Here is a 26,942-nt window from a genome sequence, read left to right as displayed (position 1 = left end):
CCCTGGGAATGAGACAGAGGCTCCTCCGGCAAAGGTTAAAACAATGTGTCTGGTTAACTTCCGACAAACGCGCCGAAACGCCCCAAAGTCTCACAGATTCATGCTCAATAGAAGAGGTTATGGCACAGAACGACCTGCGATTTCCCAGACCTCAAACGCCACCAGATGTTTGGCTTTGGTGTCCCATCCCTCATTATTATTTTTTGTTCTACAGAATTTTCTCAATTACTCAATTTTCTCTGTAATACGCACACTAAATTGATAGCAGAGTTGGGTAACAGTATCAGATAGTGTAATTTTAGACCATGAATTTGTTCCAGAGGGCCTTGCACACACTGTTTTCAATTCTGTGGACATGGTTACAGAAGAGAGGTTCTTTGCAGTATTGAGTTCAGTTACAGTCTGTTATTTGTTTTTTGTACAAAATGTTACTCAAAGAGTAAGATGGAGGGTCTCAGTTAAAATGTTTTTGACCCCCCGCTTAGGTGGCCTTAATTCTCTCCTTTTTTCCTTTGTATGGGTCTTGTTTCTTTTTTAAGACTGCCATAATCCAGACTATTGTGAATATTTGTCAAAAGAGCATTTTCAAGTTCTAGGGCTGCAACCAAACATTATTTTCATTATCAATAAAATGCTCCCAAATCCCAAAGATATCAATTTTAATATGATGATAATCATATTTGAGACACTGAAAACTATTTTCATATTTCATATTTGCATTAAGAATTAATCAATCACCAAAATAGCTGGAGATTATTTTTATGACAATCGACTAATACATTAGTCAACTAATTGTTGCAGCTCTATTAAGTACGTATGGGTCAAGTACCCTCTGTCATGTTATACATCTATATTTTGTTGTACTGTATTAGATTTAACTATGTAAGCAGGAGCTCTGGGATTAGACTTGAATTTATGTGTTATAGGTAGTGTTGATTGAGGGGCGCATGGTTTATTTGAGTTGTATGTGTAAGTCTGTCATTAGAGACGGGTGGCACCAGCCACTTTTTGCCCATTAAAACACCAGAAATCAAGTGAAAGCCGACAGTGTGTAAACTAGAGGTGTGTGGTTAGAGAGGGCTGTGGCCTGTGCTTCTGTTGTGGAAAGCACTCTTAAATACTGACAGACCACTTAGTACACGGCTGTGATCCCTTTATGTAGCTTTGTAAATAGGCTTATTCACCGCTTTTTGTCAAAAAGTAGTCAAATCTGAACTTGTTTTACATAATTCCTCATGGACTTTTAAGGATGATTAATTGATGGCTTACTTTTTTTGTTTTTAGCTGAAAATGAATCTCAGAGCTGAAAGTAATAGCTTTAAATTGCTTCTCTTGTCCACCCAACAGTCCAAAACCCAAAGACAAAGAACAACAGCAGGTCCTTACATTTAAGAAGTTGGAATCAGCAAATGTTTGATATTTTTGCTTAGAAAGATTACTGAAAAAATTAATTGATTATCAAAGTATTCCACTTACTTTCTCTCAACCAGCTAATCTCCACAAAAACCAGACCACACACACCATTTCACACCAAAGCATACCTTGCATTACATTACATTTCTTTACATTATGAGGTGAATTACATAGTATGCTGTGAATGCATACGTGTCCCTGACTACATTGATTGATTGGTTGATCATTTGGTTGATTTTTGCAGTTAGCTCCACCAACTTCAGCAACACAGTCAGATTCAAATCAGTTGCACTGGCTGTGAAGTGTGAAGCCACATATGCCATAATACAAAAGTATGTTTCCTCTGTTTGGTAACGGTCACAGTTTCCTGTAGATAAAAGGAAATCTGCTGAAAAGTGTCACTCTGATGTATTTGAGATGCATTCTAGTGCCAGGTGTGGAATCCGTCTCTACTGGACATGGACACAGTCCACCTGGATATGAGACAGGAAAAAGATCTTCCTGACCCAAGAGGACATACTGTAGTATTTGCACACATGTAGAGTTTCACCTTACTGTATAATTGTAGGTCTCTGAAGCACCCGTGAAATACTATAAAGGATCAAAGGATATGCACAATAAAAAAAGAGTAGCATGCATTTGTCACTGTTACTTTTGAGGTAAGATTTTAAGACTCCATCATATTTTGGGTTGCAAAAACGAGACAAAAGCCATCTGTTACAAGACGTTATAAAACATTGCGGTACTGTGATTGCCACTTCTCCAGAATCCAGCTGTCCTTGATGTGTTATGACTAATTTCTTCTTATGCTGCTGAAACCGCTTGGCGCTCCCTTAATGCCCAACAATACTCCAGGGTCATGATCCGTCGCTTCCTGAAAATGTCCCTCTGTTCTCTTCTTGACGTCACCGTTTGTAGTTCTCTCCTATTAATGGCTTTTCCATTTTGTTGGTCTTAAAAGCCTCCAGAGGCCTATCTACCATCCCTGTTCAGGTTTTGTAAAACGGGGGGATTTTCTCTCCATGTCTATAGTTTTTCATAGATCACCAAAAAAAAAAGCTTTTCTCTTGTCTTCCCTCTTAATCTGCACCCTTGACGTGTTTGACGAGGTCATTGGGGATGTTGTGAATGATCGTCGTGACCCGGTCTTGTTTGTATGATGTGATGTGAGGAATGGTTCGCTCTATTAAAGAATCCATATCCTGTGAGAATCTATTTGCATTGAAAAGGCTTTTCCAGTTTGTCCCCCCCCCACTCATCAACCTAATTCTCAGCTACCACACAATGTATAAAAACAGATTTATTGTTCAGTTGGTCCCCATCAGGTTTTTTTTTTTTTGTCTCAAAGGGGCCTAGAAATAGTTGATGGGGAGGGGTTCTTCACTTTTAATGACAATGTCCTTAAGCTTGAAACTTTCCCACACTTGTTTCAGGGAGAATGGGGGCCCTAAGATTTGTTTTTATCAAAAATTGAGTTAGTCGTCGATAGATAGATGCTGTATGAAAATGTGCCATAACTGATGTAAGTGGGACAAGTGCCCTCCCCATCCACCCACCCTTTTTATGTCTATGAGATGGGGCGCCCCCCACCCCCCTTGGTTCTTGCACACTGGTTTCAGGGCCTTCAAAAGGGGGCCCCTCAAGCTTTGATCCTCTACATGGGTGCGGAAAAACATCTTTTTGCCCTACACTGTGCCCAGGAAACCAAAGTTTTTGCCGCCGCCGTATGCTAATGTAGCCAAGCTAATCACCCTTCCCAGTTGCAAGATTTATATACCATAATGGCGCCCAGTGGTACCCCCTCAATTCTGTGGCCCCCTTATCTACCCTCCGGATGTCCCATGGAGCAAAGGTGTCTTCTGTCTGTGAATGCAGCTGCCTTGCCACCACCTCAGCCTCTTGCTTTCTTTTGCAAAACGAGGATAACATGAAAACAGTCCTGTGGGTGGGCCCCTTAATGCTGTCCCCCTCATTCTCTACCTAATGTACTTTTCCAGTAAATGTCATGAAACACACTGGAGCTCCAAGGTAGGCTCCAGACAGATAAATGTGTCGGGGAGAAAAGCTGTGGCCCCTCAGTCCCCTCAGCATGTCTAGTGGACCCGCTGCTTGGATTATATTTCTCCTATCAATATCTTACCCATCAAACCTGTTTCATCTTCTACTCATCATATGAGTGAACTCTCAGTGTGACTGATTTCATTGAATACACATTCTCATTTATCCTTCCTTCTTTTGCTCAATTTTCTTCCTTTTAGAGTGTCAGAATTTCAATTTTGATGGGGTTGTGGGACATGGAGCTTATATACTTCATTGATGCTGGGGCATTTGTGAGAAACAAAGCGTAAGTAGCTATAGGGAAACACTGTTCAACCCAAGTCTATGCTGTGGCCCACTCCTGGCCCCTCTGAATGGGACAAACGTTGAGCCCGTACAGTGCTGGCTGAACCCGGCAGAGCTCTTGGATCTGTCCCAGGTTCTCCTCAGGTGAACTCTTGTCCTGCTTGTTGAGAGGGATAACATGTTCTTGCCAATAAAGGGCAGTAACTCAAAAGAAAATCTATGTTGTCAACCAAGTATGAGGTGCACTATATGTGTTAACTGTTTTTGAAACTTGGAGATCATTAATGTGAAAAATGGAGGTGAACACTGGCTCAGGTATGAGACTAAAAAAGGCATCTCCACAATCAAATCTGTGCAACAGCATTTTTAGATCGGACAAAGGTATTTTTAATAAAAGCTTCAGAGAGAGAGAATTATGGATGCTTTAAAACATCCAACAGGGCAGCATTTCAATGCTGTTCTTGTGTTTGGAGATATAACTGTCTCACAGATGCAGTCTTTTTGTGGCCTCTTAAGCACTAGTCTCTCCCTGAGGTTGTCTGTATGAATCAGAACATGTCCTCCTATACACCACTTGGAGAGTGTACATAGCATGGTCTTGCTCTGTCCTGACAAATGGCAGCTTTTTGCACAAAATAGAGAGGTATTATTCCCTACAGTAAAGTAAAGCTTGTTAAACTGGGAAATATAAAAGAAAAACTCAAATTATGGCTGTGGGAGCCTTATTTCAGTCGTTAAACATTAGAGATTTTAGTATTTTGTACATTTAAACTATTTTTGTGGCTGTAACTCTCAGGCCCCCAGGTTATTACTTTGCATTGGTGGCTTCGGTGTATGGTGCATGCTTTCTATGTACATTAAATTTTGTTGTTACTTTGTGAGCTGGGCTTGCCACAGTAGTAGGTGTTACTAGAGTTGCGTGGTGTTCAGGCGTCCGCAATTACTTTGCTTCCCCACAGCCCTCACCATCCAGGCATGTTATCAGTACTTAGGAGGACTATGGATGCTACAATTAGAAACTCAAAGTGTCTGCTCCACGCAGCAGCAGCAGAGTCACAGTGCAGAGCAGCAGGGCTGAGATTTCAAATGTAGCACTGTAGTCTAATCACAGCCTGACATGAGGTTGTTAGACAGTTAGACTCAAACCAAAATCCACTAGAAGGGCAATTATATGGAGCCCCAGCATTGCCAAACAGTCGAGGGGTGAACGCAGACACAGAAGTAAGTCTTTTTTTTTTTTTTTTTTTTTTTTTTTTTTTTAATACTTGATCCTAAAGCTGTTAGCTGTTAGCTGATGCTGTTTGTCAATCCTGTGACTAACTGGCATGTACTTCAGGTTGTAACTTGTTTGTGGACATCAAGCACAGTTTTTGGGGTCAGTGAGGAGATGAAAATTAATAATGAATTGAAGCAATTGTTTTAATAAGGTGAAGATCTGAAGATCTAATGTTAAAGATCAAAGTTAGTGCAAGGCTTGGGAGATATCTATCTTTTCATTCCTTCCTGACATTTTATTGGTGTGTATGGTGTTATGCCAGTATTTGTGTAAAACGAGTCAACCCAACACTACCTCACTGCAGACAGCAGGCTACTCCCTCAACGTAGGCAGAGCTGATCATCTTAATGACACTACTGCCGCAGTTGGGGAAAATAACGCCCTCTCGGGAGCTTTGCTCTGGTCTTGAGAAGCTGCCACCTTTATTCACTGACAAGCTCAAACCTAAATTGTACATATCATATTAAGTTTGCCACTTGTTCTCTCGCTCAACACGCTTTGCTACTGTGACCAGCAGTCTGCAGTGTTTGCTGGCTTACCATTATCATTATATACTCCAGGGCAGGGGATTTTTCATTGTTTGCTAGTTAGTCCTATAACTTTATCCCCCAGACGCCATGTTTCTCAGCTCAGCTATGCTGCCTTTTCCACCAGTAGAGAGACTGACCTTTGATGACATGTGCTGTGGACTACAATACAGCATCTTATATTTATGACTGTATTGAAAATAATACTGTCAGGATTTCTAAATACCCTGGTATACTGGGTATACTGCCGAAGCCTAGTAAGTGCTGTTACATATCATAAATATCGTTTCATGTAGAATGTCCAGTGTAATCTAGTGCAAGGCTACAGAGTTGATGCAGGAGGTAAAGCATTCTCATGTACATATGCCAATAAGACATATCAACAAAAAGTTGAACTGGCCTGATAAATTGCAGTTGTGCAGGTAAAACCAATGAACATGTTTAATGGCCTTATGAGGCCATTAAGTACTTTTTACCATCTCAGCATCCTCAGTCTTTGGTCTAATGATTTCAGAAACTGATGTTTTGTTTCAGTTCTACACTCTTATTTTCTAATATAATTTACTGTGTATTGTCTTAAATTATTGACATAAACTCTAATAAAGGTTTTCATTGTACAGGAATGTTGACCATATGGGCAACCTGTTGTTCCAGGTTTTGCCTGAAGTGTTACAGGAATGTTCTGCCATTGCATTGTAAAAATAAATGCAAGCTATTGTTTAGGCATATCAAAGTCAAAACCTTCGCAGTGGCTTTAGGAGTGATGTACTTTGTATACTGTGTGTTTGTGTGTCTGCATGTGTGTGTGCGTGTCTGTGTGCATGTGAACCATAGCAGCGGGCACTTACTGCCACATCCAGATGGTGCTGGAAACAAACAGGGCTACGCTGTAGGACCCCTCAATAGGAGCGTCTAGACTGGTCCCTGACCAGACAGATACAGCCTCCCATCAAATTAGCGTTTGTCAGATTTATGGTAATGGTCCGCAACAGTCTTCCTGTCAGTGACATCAAGATTTACAGCACTGACACCCATCCCCACCCCCCTGCCACACAAATACACACATACACATATACACCATCCTCATCCTGAGCTCTCCCTTTATCCCATTCGGTCCAACAAATGTACCCCCCCCCACCCACCCACCCTGCTCCATCTCTCGCCATCCTTCATTTCTTTGCCCCTGCTCGTTGCTACTGAACAACTCTCGTCTGCCACCAAGTCCTGTCTATGCAACTGGGAGGAGAAGTTGTGAAAATGGTTGTGTGTGTACATCAGGGAGATTAGTAAGAATGCTGAGGCCATGAAGTCCCCCAGTCTCCTTCTCTAAAAGCATCACAACCCAAGTGGAGAAAAAAAAAAAGACCCACTCGGGGTGGCAAAACCACCCAAGCCCCCTCTGCCTCTCTAACAATGGGTTGTGTCAGGGTTTCCTGTTAATCCTCTGTGATGAAGCTGGAGTGTTTTTGGGGTGAAGGGTTGGGGAGGAGGGTGAGGTGGTGGTGCACAGAAGCTTGGGGGTGGGGGGTGGAGGCGTGTTAGGTTGGTTCAGTTTTGGGGGGACACAGATAGAAAGTTGGTTGTGAGTTTAGAGACAGAGGAGCAGAAGGGATACATTATTGGTGGTGGTGGTGTAGCGCGAGCAGAGGACGGACAGAGAGCCCCATGTATGCGGATTAGCGTCGCCTCCTCTTTCATGTCAGCGTTTTTGGGTGGTAACCCGATCTCTGGGCCCTAGCACTAGTGAGCCCAGTGGGAAAGGCTTCCTGACAGATATCCCGTCCATTCTCAGCCCAAATGTTTTTCCAAGGCTGCTCCTCTGCCTTTGATCTGGCCTCCTCCTCAACCACGCAGGGTCACAAGCTACCATGTCAGGCCAGATAGGAGAAGCCAGCACTGGAGCTGCCTACTGAAAAGGGGAGAGAGGGAAGCAGGGGGGTCGCTCTGGGCTGTTGTTCAGAACTCTTGCCCAATAGTCTATACCTGTCTTGGTTGTCTCTTAAAACATGGACTTTACACCCCAGATGGTCAGTTGGTCACATCACCTCATTCAGTCAGATGAAACTCCACCTTGCATTTCTGTTCCAAAGTAGCAGGCGGTACTCATCTGTTTTCCAGTTTGTCACTGTGGTGAAACTTAAATTGATAATAGTAGTTAATAGTTATTGCACTGTTAACAAACATTCAATAAGTTTTATATATGCTTTGTAAACCATTTACTAAGCATTTCCAAAGTATTATAAACATCATTTGCAACTTTATAATGCAATGCACAGTATTTATTAACCATTTACAAAGTATTAGAAACATCAGTTGCAACTTTACAATAACTATCCAGATGATGTTTATAGACAACACAGTCTCACTCGTAACTTGTCAAATACGACAACTTGTTCGCTTCCAACTATGACACTGGGAGGACCCCTGTAACAGCAGTTTTGCACATGTAGGGCTCCACATTCAAGTGAACAATAATAAATATGCACCATGCATGTAAATATACAAAATACAGGCACAACTACTACCTACCAACCTACTTGGATAGGTTTAGAAAAAGACTATGCTTTGGGTTAAAATAAGCATCTTCACGTATGGTACGTAACATAATGTATGGAAGGTATTATCATCAGTTGCAGCTTTATAACAGCCATCCAAACAGAGATGCAAATTGTGTGCATTTTCCTCAACCAATATTTAAACACGTTAACAATGGATTAAGCATTAATAATTATTAAGGTACAAGATTTATTTAAATGATGCCGGTGGCACTTAAGTTATGTGAATGGCTCTGTGAAACAAAACAATGTCAAATGAAGCCAAATTACTGCCATTTCTAGACTAACAAGGTAGACCAAACCAAACTGTGAAAAAACCTGTGAACACTGGAAAAATGTTACAAAGGACATATATTATCAGTTAATACATTTAAATGTTAAATTCTCTAGGGTAATTAATGATTAATTGTTAACATACAGCCAATTAATATGTATAGACTATTTACAAACTAATTTATAAACATTAACAAAGTGTTACAAATATCTGGTCCATCTCTTTATGTAATTTTTTTTTAAAGATTTTGAATCATTTGGTAGTCATTAACAAATACTTAATATAATATATAAATGTGTGCACCAATAAACTGTTGGTTTTTAATTTAACCAATTCGTGATCGTCTCTGATTAGCTATAATACAATATATAATTACTACCTAATTATTTTATATACACAAATTAACCATAAAATAGCTCAAATTATGCCATTATTTCTAATTAGTAAAATAATAATCCAAAAAATTTGTGTTAAGCATTAACTTAAGTTTAATTAACCATCAGTTTACCCTTTATTGATGGATATAAAGTGTTACTTGTTACTAGAGTTACTGGCTTATTGTATTTTGTTAATTTTGTTAAAACTTTTGTTTCTTTCGTTTAAAATTAGAAGATGTCATAGCAGTTACAGTAACTGACTTACCGCAATGCATTTCTTCTCTTGCAGTGCAATAGATGCAGTGTGTTCCAGCAGAAAGCTGGGGGGCGCTCTAACTTCACTCTATGGCTGTGTGTGTGTGTGTGTGTGTGTGTGTGTGTGTGTGTGTGTGTGTGTGTGTGTGTGTGCGCGTGTGTGTGTGTGTGTGTTCCAGCTTGTCTCCTTGTCCAGACACCTTAGCGTCAGGGCAATAGTGTTGGAGCTCTGAAACGAGGGCCAGACAGACAGAAGTGGGATGAATGAATTGGGTAGCGGGGGTGATAGGAGAGAGGGACACAGACAGAGAGAGGGAGAGCGGATGTTGCTGGAGAATAAGGGGATGATGTGCCTGCAAAACAGTGACAAGCAAATCAGCTTTAAAACAGGGCCTCCCCGTACACACACAGACACGCAGGCATAATGGGTTGTGGGTTGTTTTGTCGACTTAAGTAAGACACGGTCTACTTCACCAGACGGGATGTTGAGCTGGTGCAGACAGGGTCATCTTCTTATTGCTGTATGTCTGTCATTTCAGTCCAGTAGGTCTCTGTGTGATTGTGTTTTAAGTTGTTGAAGTCAACGGTGGACATATTCAACATTCACTGCATCAAAAACATTCCACACAACTGGATGTGCATTGTCGAGGCATGGAATGGGAGTGACGCGTATCCCCCAAATGTTCCAGTGTACTCTTTCAGTGTATGTGTGTCTGTGTGTGTGTAGGTGTCTGTGTTTGTACAGGGATCTATTTCTGATGCGGGGGTAATGAATGGCACCTGTTTAGTGTCCTTAGTTGGCCATCATTTTTGAAGTGCAGTAAATCTTATATTTCATCGCCCGAGGCTACAGTTGAAAGCGTGTCACAGTGCTCCCTGCCAAATCCGCATTTTGTTTGTTTTATCTTGCAATTCTTGCAATTAGGGCTTTAAGAAACCAGTCAAATCATGCATGTAGTGACAAGCATCATGCCTCCAGTATCCTCTCACCTGCACCCTTGGGGTGGAAAATGTGCCGCCACGCGAGGCGAGTGGTGGCAGCGGTGGTGGTTAGAAGGCTGGCGGAGGAGGTGTTATCAAAACATCAGGAGGACTTGAGCAACTAAATGTCTTGGCTTGAAATATGTGTTGTGATATGAAACAAAATAGAGGTTGGTGGGCGGGTGGTTTGGTGAGGTATGGCGGGGACCCAGGCCCGAAGCCGTCTGTGGTTGGCGCGGTAACAACTAAGCATGGGAAGAGTCCAGTGAGCAGCCTTGTGTGTCTAGCATGTCTCTCTCACCCCTTAACGAGAATGGCATGCAGCGCGCCCCACACACCCCCTCTCCTCACTGTACTGAACCACACTGTGTCCCACCGTGCACCCCCCATCCAGCTTCAAAGCGGCAAATAACAACAACAACTGAAGGGGGGAGAAGATGAATGAGGATGAATGAATGTGCCCCTTCCATCCCCCCTTTGCCCACAGACCCCCTCCACCTCCCCTGCTCCCCTCTACCCTTCCTTCCATCTCTGACAGACTGCCTTCCTGCATGCCCTTCTCTGCTCCCGCCCTCCGCTCACCCCTCGTTTTGCAGGCCTGTGTTATGACTGTGGCCGGTGTGTATTACACACATATCTGTTAGCGCCGCTGCTCCGTCGGGACGCCCATATAAAGGACTGTCATTTCCAAAGGTCAGGAGTGAGCCCTGCACACAAGTGTTGTCCCGACACTTGGTCTGGAAAAATAAAAACGGCCTGCTTGCCTGTCCGTGTCTTGTGTCTGTCTGTCTACGGTGGCTGTGACTCCCAGAGGCAAGTGTCTCAGATGTCCTTTCCCTTTTCTCCTCCTCCTCCTCTTTCCTTTGCCTGCTCCACTGTTGTTGGGAAATCAAGATACACAGCTTGTGGAAATTGGCAGCCCAGGAGGAAGTCAGGGTTTGCTTTTTGGTGAGCCTAGATATTGAAATGCCGTGATGTAAATGTGATACCACAGATTTTAACAGACATTATTACACTCATTAGCACCATCGCTGGGCTTAGTGCAAACAGTTCAAGCATATCAGTTGATGTGTAACCTACCTTTCAAGAGGAAGTGTGCCATGCCACAGGCATGTTAGGCAAGGACACGACCCACTGTGCTGGTTTTGATTGGAAGCACACATGGTTTATGCAACTGAGGTTTATGCTAAACAAAGTGTACTTAAGAATTAGGGTGTCTGTGGGTAGCCAGCAAATCTACATCTTGGTAACAGATTTCCCTTAGCCATAGTTTCCATATTAACACCCATTTTGTTTCTGCAAAAGTACAAAATGTGGGTGAGATGCATGCCAAGTTCAGGTGACTCAGTCATTAGGCACTTACTACCCATGAACCAGAGCACTATATTTTTTTTCTGCACAGTCTTGTAGGAATTTTTGGTGATTATCCACAGTGGATTGTTTTCAGTCATATTATAATCTGATTTCCACCCACAGAACACTCCCTCAATTTGTGTGTATGCCTTATTTGTCTACATAGCTGTGTTTTGGCAGTAATGTCTTAATGATATCACTGGTCGGTAGGTGGCGAAATCTCTTGATTCCTAAATGCAAGGTAGTTGCTAATATGATAGCAAGTACAGCCACTAACAAACTCATGCCCCTTATATTTTTTCAAGGGCACGTAGTACCAGAAATAATGTCCACCCATTGTACACAGCAGAAAACAAACAGCCTCTGCATGTCACCACCCCAATAAAACAGGAAGCCCTGAAGACTTTGGACTTTCTTTTTTTTTTATTCTATTATTGTTGATGGGACTGACCTGATCCAGTATCAGTATCAGGACCCAATATTGTTGTAAGGTACTCATTGGGTATCAGATTCACGTTGGATATCCACATTCCAGTCTCACTTCCACAATGCCAAAAGATGCATTTTCTATTTGTAAATACCATGTTAAGCAGTGCATCTCAATAACTAAATAGCGTTTTTCACCTCTACTCCGTACTTGCATATAATATAAAGGAAAAGTGTTTAAAATTACTGCTATGATACAGCTGGAGTGAAGGAATGTACTAGCCACTTCACTCATGGTGTACCAATAAAGCAGCACAAAAATGACAATTACCAACATAAGTACCCTAACAAACACATTTCAAACAGATGACAAACACACTAACAAAGAGTAACATTTTGGAAAAGGCTAACTTAAACTGCAATGCCACATGTGTGATTATGCAAACGAGGGTCATCTCTCAGCCAATTAGCTGCACATGTGAATTTTACAAGCCAGAATCCTGCAGTGCTCCACAATGGCTTTCTAGACTGAAATTCCTCGAAAAAATAGTGCTGGTATTGGAATAGTATCAGCAGATATAAGAATTTGATCAGAACTGGAAAAAAAAACCCCCAAAAAACGTATTGTAGATATCTAATTGTTTTCTTCCAAGACTTGTGAGTTTAGCAGTGACAGTGCTGATGAGGGAAGTTAATCATTAATGATGACTGATAAACCATGCTCTCAACATTCAAATAAAAAGTTTCCTTCACAGTATCTTTTTAAGTCAATATTTTTCCTATACCTCTTGGCAGGATACACAGTGTCTGCTTGTCCAGCACTCAGAACTATTTCATATTGTTTTTTTATAGCTGCACCATTATTTCTAATGGAAAATTCCTGTGTCTTGTTCATCATTGTTAATATGTCTCTATGATTCAGCCTGACATATTTGGAATTTTTGGAAACATTTGTAATCGCTCCCCTGCTTTTGTGTCCATGAGGTTAAATGTTTACACCTTCTTACTGTATTTCTATAAAATGTTATTGTTGTATCCAAACTCATCTGCCAAGGCAGTTGTGTATAATTGGTGTAGAACTTGCTAAGTTTGGATAATGCAAGTCAAACATCTGGATAGATGCAATACTATGCAATGACCCCAAAATATTGTTTCTGGGCAAGACATTGGATTACATATGTGGCTGTCAGAATTCCAGCAATAGCATCAGTTGATGCATTTGATGCTGTACACCTGCTCAGATGTTTTGCACAGACAGTGCTTGTTCTGTTACTATCAGCATGTACACGTGTTCCTAAGCAGCTTGTTGGGGTTCCTCAATTTGGAACATGTTGTCATGTCACTGCCCATTTTCCTGCCCACTGGTGTCTCGACAGTAGCCAGAGAGTAAGAGAGTGAAACACGAACTAGTCTGCTGCGGTGGTAGTGGCTTCCCTCTAACCCACATTTATTACCTCTAAAAATACAAAGTGGTTTTCTAAAACGAGCCTGGCTCCTGTTCTGTCCAACTACGTCAGGTGAACTTGCAACTTGATGGGTTATGACTCATTGACAAAACTGTTTTTCCTTGAAATTTTTCAACTCCAACTGAACCCCACAGTTTGCAGTGGCTGAACTCTGTCATGATCTTTTTCCGTGTATGCACCGTCCAAAAATCCATGCACATGCAATGTGTTAACAGTATGCAAATCAACAGACGGTCACTTGAGGTCAGTAGGCTCCATGGTGGTGTAAGTTAGGCAACATGCTATGGCATGTGGTGTGACTTGGAGCATTGTTTGAAGGGAAACATTAAGAGAAAAAGGAACTGCGGTAGTTGTTTTCCTTTCAACTCCCCCATCATTTACATGAGGCCAAATGCTATTAAGTTCACTGTTTGTAGAGTTATGGAGCTGCCCTGAACTTACTGGTGGAGCAGCAGTAGTGTCTTCAGCTTCTGTTCTGGTGTGAGCTTGAGCTCTGGTCTGCTGCCAGGAGGCCCAGTTATGTCACCCATTAAAATGTCTTGACATCTTTTTCAAATTGGAGGCTCGGGGGGTTGTTTTTTTTTTCCCTTCTTTCTGTCATGCATCTTTTAAGGAGACATTCATCTGAAAAAATGCAGCCTGGCTACAGTATGTCTTCAGTGATATTTATATTCAGCAGTGTTTCTCATTTACATAAAGCCTAGCTAATCAGCTTCCACAACAACAGTGAGGTAATGTCTCGACAGGTCTTTCAGGGAGGCACAATTAAAACATGTCCAATCCTATAAGAGGCAGCCAATCAATAAAGTCAAGCTGTGGCAGACTTTTTTACAGAGTGTTTTGGCGAGGAGTTGCAAGGTTTTATTTGTTTCTTTTTTTGTTTGTTTTTAAGATTGCCCTATTTTTAATGCAGAGGTAGCTGTACAGTAGTTAAATCATAGCCTGAATAAAGAAGAAAGAAATAGCTGATGAGCCATGATACATGTTTTTATATGTGACAGTACATGCCAGAATATTTCCACCTACTTCCACCTATACACTCTTAGAAATAAAAGTGCTGACTAAAACTATATAGGGTTCTTTGGCTTGTCCTCATATAAACCTTGGTGGAACCTTTTATGAAGACTCCACAATCAGGGTTCTACTTAGAACCCATCATATAGGATTATACATAGAACTGTCTGTGGAAGGTTTCACCCAAAAATCCCCTATGAAGGCTTTTTCCACCATCTTAGCTCTGGTTCTTGAACTGGTTCTGTCCAAGTTCCTTGAAACCTTGGTGTCATTTATTTTTGGTGGAAATTCTCTGAACAGTTCAAAATTAGGTGCTTGAATCAGAACAGAGCAAGTTCCTAGTTGCTGGAAAAGGCCTATTTAGTCCTACAAAGAACCTGTTTATTATGTAGTGGTTCTCCCCACTGCTTTTTACCTCTTAAGGGTGCCAACAAGAATCCACACAGAAGGTGTTACAGAGAACCATTTTATATTCCAAGGGTTTCATCTAGAATCCATCGAGAGGGTTCTACTGAGAAGGGTTTCATCTAGAACCTCTATTCTCAAACTGTGGTGCATGTACCTAGTGGTATGCAGAGTGATATAAATATTTTCTTAAAATGAAATAAATAATTTCAAAAATATCTAATATTAAAGTAGAAGTAAAATTTTGAATGAAAACAGAAAATATGAGAGAACTGATTAAATGTAAGTTTTGACTTGCTCTCACTTTTGTCTCAGTAGATCAGTTGGAGAATATTTTGAGCAGATGTACTGAAAATGAACTTGTGGTTGTGCTTATGAAGAACCAGTGAAGTCTCCACAGCAGCTGCTACCACCAAACGACACAAAACCGTAAGATGGTACTTGGATAATTCAATATTTTCTGAGGTGGCACACAGTATAAATGTGTGAGAAACACTGATCTAGAACCCGCTGATGGGGTTATACCATGAACCTAAATTCTAAGGGTTTCCTGTATTCTTACAAGAAAACCCTTGATAAAAACACTCAGAAATGGCTCTCTGGATGAAAATGGTTTTCAATGGAACCCTTGGTCTTATAAAGAGCCATTGATGAGCACTTTCTTTGAAAAGGGGTTCTTCAAGAGAAAATAGTTCTCAGTAGACCCTCAGTCATTCAGAAAGAACCTTTTTGGAACCCCCACTTTAAGAGTGCACTGTAAATCAGTCAAACAACATTTAGAGAACTGTTGACTGTTAATGTTGAATTGAATTTCCAGTTTTAATCTCAGCTGTTCGTCTGGATGCCTCAGAGATTTATGGAGGTAGTCATCATTGGACAGTCTCATTTTGAGCTCTGAGTCTCAGTGACACAGCAGCACACTGGCTCTCAGATCATTGAACGTGTGGTTGACAGGGGAGGGGCGTGTCTCGAGGTAAGCAAAGGCCTTTGGACATATTTATTTTTCTCCTGTGAGCCTTTTGAGCAAGCTCTCCTCGTCAATCTTGCGCTGTCAGAGAGGGCCAGAGGTGGGAGCTCCCATCTTGCTCTCTCTCACAGGGGCCACTGTGTACAATGGGACCCCAGGGTCAGGCCCTGGACGCTCCTTTGGTAAGTGTTGTGAAATCTGCACTGTACGTGGAGGGAGAGGTGGTGGGAGTTGTCCTATCTGTCTGCTCCCACATACCCAATGAGCCAGCAACCTTCTCTGTTACCTTTTTTGTCACATACACTTGGTGCAGTAATAATGTAATCATTTTGTAAGGCAGTGAATAAATAACAATCATCCAACTTAATAGCTACACCATGCCAACTCTTCCATAGCTCTTCCATCTCCCTTTGCTTCCTCTGAAAGCTCAACTGTCAGCTCAGGAGATTGACAACTGAAGGGCAGGTTTCACCCTCCACAGAAACTTTTACATGTAGCTTCAGGGAAGGTGGGTGGGGGGTGGAGGCGGCAAGAGCAGAATAGAACAAGAAAGAGAATAGAATGACCTCATCAAACCAAGTTTTTACATGTGTTCCCCCATCTTGACGCGCGTGTGTTTCTGATCTTACCGTTTTTCTGGAAGAGGAGAATGTTTCCTGTTTGAGCAGACTGGAGGGTTCACAGAGGAGTCGGGGGGGTCGGGTTGCTCAGCCGACGTCTGGTTCTGTTGAAGCAGATTCCCCACATCTCCATCAAACAGCAGCTCTGTTTTGGCACGGCTCTGAAAACTGACCCTGGTGGTCACTGATGTCTAGGGGTATGTGGACGAATTGAGGCTGCAACGCTCTTTTGTTGCTCTCTTGTTCCCCTCCAATTTGAAAGAAGCCATGGTTGTGTCTTGCGGCAATCGCTAGCGTGAGGAAATTTTTTATTCATGTTGCTTTATTAATTTCAAGATGTAGGACCTGTCAGTTGCTGTTGGTGAACGAACCAGAAAAATAGTTGACTTCCTACAAGTATTATGATTCAGTATTAAAATGTATTGCTGTTTGTATTTATCTGTATATCATGGCTAATATTTCCCAAACCAATAGACATCACATGTCCTTCAGACTTCCTAAGTGTATGTCAGCAACATTACTATATGGTATATAAAAGTAGTAAATAAAATGCTTTTTGAAGCAGCCTGCAGCATTTAGCTGTTACTGTTCAGCATCCCAAAGTGCCAAAAGAAAATAATAAATAAAAGATGATTTTAGACCAGAATTAATAGAGCCCCTGACTGTATTTTTAAACCCATTATGAATTTTGAGTTTGAGTTTTGACCCTTTGGCTTCAACACTCCACACTGAAGAACTACAGTAACCTCAGACTAGCAGACTAAGTTAGTAATGTGCAGTCAGCAATTATTAGTTTGTTCCCACAGAGCATGTGCCTAAAAGTATCGGCACACATTGTTTTATGTTAAGCATGTTAAGTAAAATGAATTAGTTTTTTAAGATAGTGCGATCGCAGTGCTAATTTCTGTTAGTAAGTAAGTCCCATTATGTGTTGGCATCAAGCTAACGGACTAAGTGCTAATTATTTATAGATTTATCAACTAGATTCAGCAATCAAAAGATTGATTCAGGAATCGTTAAAAGAAGAGTCACTATACTTCAGAGAAGCAATGTTTTTTTTCCTTATTCCCAGGTTGTCAAATATTGACATTTTCAGTTTGTAAAGCATCCCAAACACAGCAAAATAATGAGAAAATAAGAAAATACAGACAGAGGGTAGGGTCCCTGCAGTGCAGACATCATCACACAATTCCAGTGAGTCATAAGTGATGATTGAGAGGGAATATATTTGTTATGAGACATTGTTTTTTTGGGAGGGGGCAGGAGAATCCTGCATACTATGCCTTTAAAACTTTTGACAAGAATTCTTGTTGTCTTGTACTAAACCGAAATCTTGAACATTTGCCAAAGATACTTGAATGTTGACACCGAATATTTGTTTATCCTGTCATTTGTTTATATCCGAGGTATACGTTCGTAATGGCATTCCCAAGCACACCTGGAGAATGTGCGCACAGATGTGGAGCCGTTCATGTACACTGGTGTGTGTGTTTTCCTTCCTGTCAGAAGCTTTGATTGAACAGAGTCGCAGTGTGTTGAACAGGGTCGTCTCCTGACAAGAGCAGTAAGCAATCTTGTGTTGATGTTCTTCCACCTGAAATGTGATATAGTAGATGGGAGAGAGAGAGAGTGTGTGTGTGCGTGTGTGTGTGTGTGTGTGTGTGTGTGTGTGTGTGTGTGTGTGTGTGTGTGTGTCTGCCCTGCCTTGTCCAGACTGGTCCCTGTCTTGCTAATAAAAGAGATCTCTTTTTAGTTTTGGATACTGATCTCTCCACACAAGTTTAAAGATCTCATTCACGGTTCACACTGCATTTGCCCCTTAATGTCTCACAGCAGGCCCTCAGTCTCAGGCCGTGATTCATGGAGTGACAGGTCTGCCTCTGGCCGCCATAAGGGCCCAGTCAGACAAGGTCCACACACACACACACAGACACTGCAGACAAAAACATGTTGCACCAGTGCTTGGATGCATGCATCCAACACTCCTAATCCCCCTCCCATTTTATTTTCATGTAGACTTTTACTCTGTATGACATGATTGCATTAAGTCATAAAAGTAAAACATCTTGTGGGTTTAGTCTTTGTCATTTCTATTTCCTTTTTTTAATGCTTTCTGGTGGACTGTGGTTAAACATTTTGCTCCTCTTACATCAACTGACTGTTGGAAGTGTTTCATAGACCAGACTTGTTTTTGACATGTAGTTGGGTTTCCTGCTTCATCATGTGAAGACCGCTATAATGCTCTTGAGAGTCCTGTTGCAGAGTTAGAGAGACATGGGAGTTTATTCCAAGAATATTCACTTTAAAGGTCCAGAGTGTAAGATTTACAGAGTGTTTTGGGCAGAATATGGCAGAAATGGAATACAATGTTCATAGAGATTTGTTCACCTGAAATTTAGATTTGTGATGTTTCATTACCTTAGAGTGAGCCATTTATATTTTCAGAAAATGTGGGTCCTCTTCCACGGAGGCCACCAACGGGGTTTTCCACTAGCCATTTCAGCTGCGCCAAATCAAACCATGCTGTGCTTCTTTGCGTTTGCATTAGCACTTTTATTGTGCTGAGCTGGGCCGAGTTGTATCAAAGATGGACAGTCTCAGGACTAGCTGACCCACCTCCAAACAGGTTGTGGTGATGTCTCATCCACCGCTGTTGACCTGTGACTACCCCCCTTCTCCCACTCAAATTAGTGTGTGTTGCAAGACTCAACTCACATCTGTGCAGGAGAACAGAGCCAAAAGGTATTTTTAAAAGTGTCTGTGTTCAGCTCTCAGTATTTTTGTAGCTTCTAACTGCATTTCTGTGGTTTGAAATGTAGTTTCTCTCCTGCATCACTGTTTGCACTTTCAGATATCTGCTTTATTTTACTGTTTCATGTTCACTTTCAGCTGATAGGAACGATGGTAAGATTAACTGCAAATGACAATCCAGTATTTCCTGATGTAGCTGCTTTATAATAAAAACTTTTGAATAACCAAATAATGGCGGACTTTCATTGAGAAGATTTTAAAGGAAATTAATTGTTTGATTTCCCTTTTACAGCTGCTTGACTAAAGTTAATGGAGACTCAAATCCCTGAAGTGCTGGGCTGATGTGCCAAGTCAAATGGAGTCAAGCCCAGCCATTAAATGTGTATGGAAAAGGGGTACATGTTGACAGACAAACCAAACACTGGTTCTATATGGTGTCCTTTGCATGGTTCACGACTTTTGTGGCAACCACACTTTCTCCTATGTTCTAGGAAGGCAAGGGTGAGGCGTTTAGTATTCAGTTTATTGCAAACTACAATCTCACCACTAAATTCTAAACACTGGTCTTTTAAGGACAGAACTTGTTGTGATTCCAAATGCAGAACCTCAATCATTACCCCGTTCATCCCAGGTGTTTTTGGTCTATTTTTCGCCATGTGCTCAATGTTTTTGTTTGTTCTATTTTAGTGTTTCCGGGCACTGTGCTGTAAAGGACCCCCGCCGCCAAGACCAGAGTATGATGTGGTGTGCATTGGCCTGACAGGTGCTGGAAAGACCAGCCTGCTCTCACGCCTCTGTAGTGAGGGCAGCGACGGCATCGTACCTACAACAGGTATGCGCACGTAACATATGGAGCTTTTTTTTCCAAAAATGTCAAAATGTGTGTACTTCAAAAGGAGCCTGCTCAGATAGACCCAACTCCCTTCCCTCACGTGCACTTTCATGTTTCAAGAACATGCTGTCCTCTGGATTAGAATCACAATACTATCCAGGTATTACAGCTCTCCAACAGGGGGAAGCATGTCTTCATTATGTCTTCCAAAGTCCCAGCGCTCATGCCAGAAACGCTCTGCTGTATCTCACCAGCCAATACTCCGCTTCTTTTCTTCTAGTCAAGTGGGAGGCTGGTGTTAAGTATGTCCAGAAGAGGAGGCTTTAGGGTTAGTACATCATTCTCTTGGTAGTCAGCGTTCTGCTTTCCATATACGCAATGCAATCCCTCAAGGACACTGACATTCCTCTTTCCTCCCCTGGCTTTGTCAGCAGTCAGCTTTGAGCTGTTGCAGAAGTCCCATTTTAGATTTAGTCATTGTTGCACTTTCACCAGTAGAAGCTAAATATAAAGTAATTCCCATATGTGCTGCCTGTAACCGTTAGTGTGTATGTCTCTGTGGCAGGGAGTGAACACCTGTCTGCATCTGCCACTGAGGAGATAATAGATAAAATATGTTGATTTCTTACCTTAGCTGAGAATTATTTTAGCGTACTTCCCTGAAATGAGATTTAACTGTCAGCACTGTCTGCGTCTGCCAACTATCTACAGAGGGAAGATCATGAAGAACAATGAGGGGAAGTCTCTGGTGTTTCCTCCCACTTCTTACTTCATGATTTTGTATTGCTGAAATGTGCTTAAAAACCACATTTAGCAGTTAATTCAGATGTTTAGAAAATCATAACATGTCTTCCATCTCTCCTCCTGTTTGTGAATGTTTCCAGGAAAGGAATTCCCACCAAGGCAATTTAACATAATTTAAGCAACATAAAATTTCTTCCTTCAGTGGGCTTCTTTACTATTTCCCAACGCATGCAACCGCAGAAACAAACCACATAATACGTAGTGGCACTTCAGACATTAGTTCTATCCTACTATAACAGCAACATAGAACAAAACACTTTTCTGTTTAGATATTCTTGTTTTTCTGTTTTGCTAAACCGGACCACACAAAGTGTTATTTTCTTTTAGTTATTTATAATACAAATATGCTGTCAGATCTTTTTGTGTTCACAAGCTGGTGGTTTGGAAAGGTACACCAAATATCCTGGGGAAACCAAATGATTAAGTGAATTTTTTAAATCCATTTTTTAGCCATTCTCTCACTATTATAAGGCAACCCAGCCAACATTCCTAAAAGTTGACTCTCATGACTTCTAACATGTGCCGTCCACACATATGCATACGCAACCTCACACAATTTCCTTATTCAGTTACAATAACGGACAAACACTTTTCTCCTTGCAGGTTTCAGCATCAAAGCAGTGCCATTTCCAAATGCCATCCTGAATGTAAAAGAACTTGGAGGTAAGAAATGCATGCCAGGCTTCAGCCTGTGAAGCTTTCAAATTTTTTGTATTTTGAATCTACAATGAAATATACTGCATATTTCAAAGCAATTGAAATTAGAGTAAGTCAAATGTGGTTTGGTGGTTTATTTGACTGTACATAATGAAATCAAATCGATATTAAACGAAGAGTTCTGATTTTTTGAAGTGAGGTTGTATGACACTTATACTTACATACATATTCATCCATATATTATGTCCACTAGATGTCGGTCAACATGTTGCCAGTTTGTGGAAGCAGCAAGAGGGCCGCTGTGGGAAGCTTAGCAACTTACTGCTGTGGACAGAATCTTCAGAAAAATGTATTTAGCCACCTAAAAACATTTATCAGTTTAAGTGTACACTATATTTAGAATATTTCCACCTCTTTACCTTGCCATCAGTCAGCCTTTACTGATATGAAACCACTGTTATACAAGTCAAATATTGCTCTGTCCAAAGCAACCAGACTTCATGTGTGAAATCAATTATTTTACCTTGCAGAACATGGGAGTTGCGGGTCCACCACTACCTGAATTATTTAGTTTGTTTGTGTTATTGTGTGACTTCGGTGTTTAAAATGGTTAGTTTGGATTTGCTGAAGACACACAATAACACAGACAAACTAACAGATAGAGGCAACAGTAAACCAGCAACTCCTGTGTTCTGTGAGGTAAAATTAGCGATTTCACCCATGGAGTCTGGTTGATCTGGAGGGAGTGATATTTGGCTTATGCAGCAGCAATTTCCTGTTTAAAAAAATGGCTGATGGCATAGTAAATATTCCAAATATAATGTACAGTTAAATTGATCTTTTAGTAGTAGTTTGAATAGTTTTCTTTTTTTAGGTGGGCTAAACTGAGAATGACTGAAGATAACGCACTGACTATTTATAAGTACCTTATACATACCCACTTAAAATAATCCAAATTATAGTTTAATAATTTATCTTATTACCTAAATGTTTAGCTTTTTTATGTTTTTCCTTTCACTTACTAAACGTTTTCTGATATCATCATCTGTCAACATTAACTATTTAGACAAATAACTGTGTACACTGAGGACGCAAAAGCCTGTTTGTTTTTTTACCCCCAGTAGCATCACACCTTTCGATCACACACTGACATTTGTGCATAGACGTCAGACCTGTTTGTGTCTTTTGAAGTGGCTGTACAATCTGCACCCTGTTATTCCTGGAAGTACACAGCACTCGAAGAAGCGGTTTAATAAGCACAGATGAGGGATCTTGAGGTGGAGATTTGTAAACAGAACAAATTCAACGGGAGGCTTCCAGTCCTTAAAGGGAGTCTTAAGAGAGGAATAAATCACTGCTCTCCTTCAGGCAACACAGTGACATGAGAAAATTCATTGTTTTGTTGAAGGTTGAAATAATTTATGTTATTTTCTGCAGACTATAGGCACATGACAGGTGCAGCGCATGTTTTGAAGGCTCACCCAACCTAGCCTAGCCTAGAAAAGATGAAAAACATACACGCACAGACGCAGACACAGACACTAACACGCACACACATGCAAAGAGGCACCAGGGGACCACCAACGAGGGTGCTACCAAATTTGGACTGAGTGCATAAGGGGGTTTTCAAAAGAGTTTTTTTCTGGATTGGTTCAAAGCCAGTCTGGTGGGACATTATTGTGGTTGGAAAAACACTGGTCCCACGCATGACATGTTTGATTTAGATACGTTAGTATAGGCTGCCACCAAAGCTAAGGATGATGAAATCTGTTCTCTTTTTCTCTTTGCCCCCTGCACAGACCCTTACTCCCCTGCTCCTTTTCTTGTAAATACACCGAGGACAAGAATTTGAGCGATTTATGGTGCCATCCATCATGGATAGGTTGAAGATGGTAAAAACAAGCACATGATGTTTTGACGCCACGACTGACTACTTTTTTATTGGAGCACAGTATCGGATTTAGGTTTCTGTCTGAGGCGAAATCTTGACATACAATCCATTTGTTTGGCTGACTGAAGGCGTACTCCTCTTGTTCCAAATGTATGTGACGTAAATGTGGAGTCAGGAGAGTTGGTGCTCTTGCATAATGTTCCACTGATACGTAAATTTTCATAAGGAGCCTTTCAGATCGTTTTCTGCTTGAAACAGCCCTTTTCCGCACTGTTTGTAACTACTCAACACTTCCCCATTTCTGTCAGTATTCCTTTTTTCCTTCCCTTTCCCAATGGCTTGAAAACAAGCAAACATGCCTGGTTTAGTTTTATGTTATTTTGCACTGCATCAAGGATGCAGAAAAATGACACAAGATGTGACGCACAGACATCAGTATTCCTGACCCCAAAAACCTTGTTTTACACAATACCTTTGTGGCTTGTTCTCTTCACTCAGCCTTGACCGAGGCCAGGGAAGAAGCTCTTGTTGAGAAACGTGAAGAAGTGAAGCACTTCCCATGTATTTCCTTCCTCTCCCACTGGAAAGTCCATTGAATGTCAATGAGGTCCCTTTATAGTAAGCAATGTAAAGCAAGTCTTTCATATGCATGTGACCTTAAGTGCCGGAGATGGGAAAGAACATTTACAGCACAGATTCTGATACAGTAACTATTTGTGATTATTTGCTCCTTATTGTAGAGCAAGTGGAGCAGTTAAAACACATAAAATCCTTCCTCATAAAAGCCCAAGTCTTCATGGTTTTTATATGCAGTTATTCTATCCTTGCTGTTTGCTTGGCGTGTAAGCCTGATTATTGCTCAACTTATTTCATGTGGGAGACAAAATTGGTCTAAGTTGAACAGGAAGAGGGCACATGGGACACAAGCAAGTGTTAAGGTCAACACCTTTGGCATGCGGAGAACTCTTGCATACAGCAAAGAGGAGAGTGACCCTAACATGGCTCAGGAGCCAGGTCTCCTCTCAATCATTAAAATGTTGCTGGTTATGAAACCATGTAAGTGTAGCTGACTCACAACTTTAACTTGTATTGTTGCTAAGCCTAGTAATGCATTTTAACTCTCCCTGTCTTGAGTGCACTGGGACAGATTGGTTTAGAGGGCAGATTGTGCTTATGACAGAGGCACAAAGCAGCTTATGCACAGGCAGCCCTGATGGTATGGTTCCTGTAATGATTTAGTAATAATTCAAGCCATCGTTTGTCTCACTTCTCATTGAGGTCCCAGCTGTTTGGTTTTCATTTATTCCATTTTTCTTCTTCACCTTTTATTTTCCTGCGCTCCCTTCTTCTCTTTATCATTTTTTGCCAGACTGTGATTTTACCTATCTTTCAATGTGGTTACATGCTTGTAAATAATCTAGTCATTGTCAGATATCTGCAGTGCTCTGATTTCTTAAATATAATGTAGGTGAGAAATTCAGTTTCCTTAAATGGAGTTTAGGATTAAGATAAATTTGGTCTGTATAAGCTGTGTGTTCACCCAACTGCCAAGTGAATTTGAAGCAAATTTTTTGTAATATTGCAAAAAAGAAAAAATACAAGAAAATACAAATTAGGCATATTTCCATGTACTGGTTTGGAGCCAGTAAACTAGGCAAGACAAAGCATAATTCTGACAGATGGTGGTGGTAATAAACAGAGTAGAAGACATAAAGGTTGTAAACAGGAAAGACAAAGAAGAAGTTTGCAATATCATAATTTCTCTGGGAGAGGTGTTTTCATCTTGCATTAATTCTTCTTCAAAAAAAAACAAACAAAAAAAACACCTCAAGCGAGCAAAAAACACGCTCTGTGATGAAGTTGATGCTGATGAGTTTTTTTTTTTTTTTAAGTTTTCCATCAACTTTTTCTGATGCATTACTTCAAAATGAACATAAAAATATGTTGATGGAAACACAGCTACAGATAGATTTCTTGATTAGTTTGATTTCTTGGTCAAATATATGAATAACATATTTCCAGACTTTCCCAATGTGTACATGTGTGCATGACAAAAACAGGCAAACTATCACTTTGACAGCGGAGTGGCAGGATAAAAGGACAAAATAATTAAATCCAAAGTCCAACTGAAGCTTAAACTGAACCATTAAGTCTAAATAATTTGGTTTCCACCACAGCTGAACAGCAGACTATTTGTAAAAATCAGACACATGTGCACGCTAAAAGACAAACTGTGTGGTCTGTGACTGCAGAGCCTGTCCTATCTCCGAAATGTCAGTCGAAGTGCTCTGAGGCTGCCATGTGACATCTCATTAATGCACTTAAAATATATCAAACTGGTTCATAAATATAGTAGAGTGTAGGAGAGAACTAACCACGTGCTTTATTATAGTCATTTATCAAAACATGAGACTGGCACAATGAGGCAATATCACTTGTGTGGCAGCTTATATTACTAACGATACTCAGAGAGAATTGTGCATTTTTGTTCTAAGGTGCCAACATGAAGAGATAGATGAGCTATTCATTTAATCAGCAGAAACTGGGCATTGACATTGTTTTAAAAAAAAAAAGCTCTTTGTGCTCACTTCAATGAAGTGTAATAAAATGTTTTCAGTTGGTTGACATTGAGAATTTTGCATCTGGGGATCTTTAGTCTGGCAGGCATTTGCTACCCAGCTGGTGCCAGGTATGGGGATTAGGTGGGAAGGGCACCTCCGGGGACACAGGGAGGAATCTATTAAGTGTGTGTGTGAGTGTGTGAATGTGTGTGTGTAAATGTTGGGACAGTGACATGACGTCAGGTCTAGACGGGCCATTTCACAGTGTGCAATGCATTCATGCCACGCCATGACAGCTGATGATGAAGTCCTCCTAAAAATCATCACTCGCTGCTGTTTAGGCGTTCAATTTTAAGTAGAGTGGTCGATAGAGATTTGTTAATACTTATCTATATTCGTCTATACTGGAAATCAAATTTCAAAATTTTAAATTTCATTTTAAAAGATACTTCAGTGTGCCAGTTTAAAGGCTCATGTGCTTTTATTTGATGACCGTGTGTGTGTGTGTGTGTGTCTGAGACTGCTGATGTGTGATGCATACACTGTAAATGTGATAGATTTCTGTACATTTTAACTTGCCATTGCAACTCTTATTGCAAATGTAGAGTCCATCTTATCATCCATTGTTGGGCCATCATGTACACATATAGAGCACGAGGGAAGATGATCTAGATTCAAGAACATCCCAGAGCATTTACCAGTTGTCTATGACCACCAACGGGCAAAGGAAGAACAAAACCACTATGCTGTAGTCATCACAGACCCAATGTGGTTCCTATTACTATCAAATAGGACCACAGTGTGTGTTACTTTGCCCAGCAGGGAAGCTTTTCTTTTGCATAGGAAAAGATGTGACCAAAAGTAAAGTAAATTTGTAAATTGTCATTTGGGTTTAAAGCAGATGCTGGTAGTTGCAGACTGTTCTGATTTGGGGGTTCTAAAGGAAAGACGTAACTGATCTCTATTTGAGGCCTCATTCAAGGATATTACACTGTTTGAAGTTGGGCTTTTTGTTGATACTGTGTATATGGTGCATCACAGATACTATAAGGGACAGCCCATTTGCTGTATACCTTGAAAGTGTATTAGCCAAACCCCCTTTTGCAGTTCAAATTTCTAAAACATTCAAGAATAGAAACTAATATAATTTAACGATGGAAATTTAAAGTGCTGGCTCAAGTGTGCGGTGACAAT

At 40.9% G+C, this 26,942-nt stretch overlaps 1 protein-coding gene across 2 annotated transcripts in view; it reads left to right on the top strand.

The window, feature by feature from the left end:
* The window catches only part of arl15a (ADP-ribosylation factor-like 15a), a 123,873-nt gene that overhangs the window by 30,544 nt on the left and 66,387 nt on the right, over positions 1 to 26,942 (top strand). For both annotated transcript variants that reach the window (XM_084728616.1, XM_084728615.1), the window contains exons 2-3: positions 19,691 to 19,835; positions 21,243 to 21,302. In XM_084728616.1, the coding sequence (XP_084584742.1) occupies positions 19,691 to 19,835; positions 21,243 to 21,302 (205 nt within the window). The remainder of the gene's footprint in view (positions 1 to 19,690; positions 19,836 to 21,242; positions 21,303 to 26,942) is intronic.

The sequence above is a fragment of the Lutjanus erythropterus genome, chromosome 10 (genome assembly GCF_056507025.1).
Source record: "Lutjanus erythropterus isolate fLutEry1 chromosome 10, fLutEry1.hap2, whole genome shotgun sequence".
In the NCBI taxonomy this organism is placed as follows: Eukaryota; Metazoa; Chordata; class Actinopteri; order Lutjaniformes; family Lutjanidae; genus Lutjanus; species Lutjanus erythropterus.
This window is presented reverse-complemented; position numbering and strand designations above follow the sequence as displayed.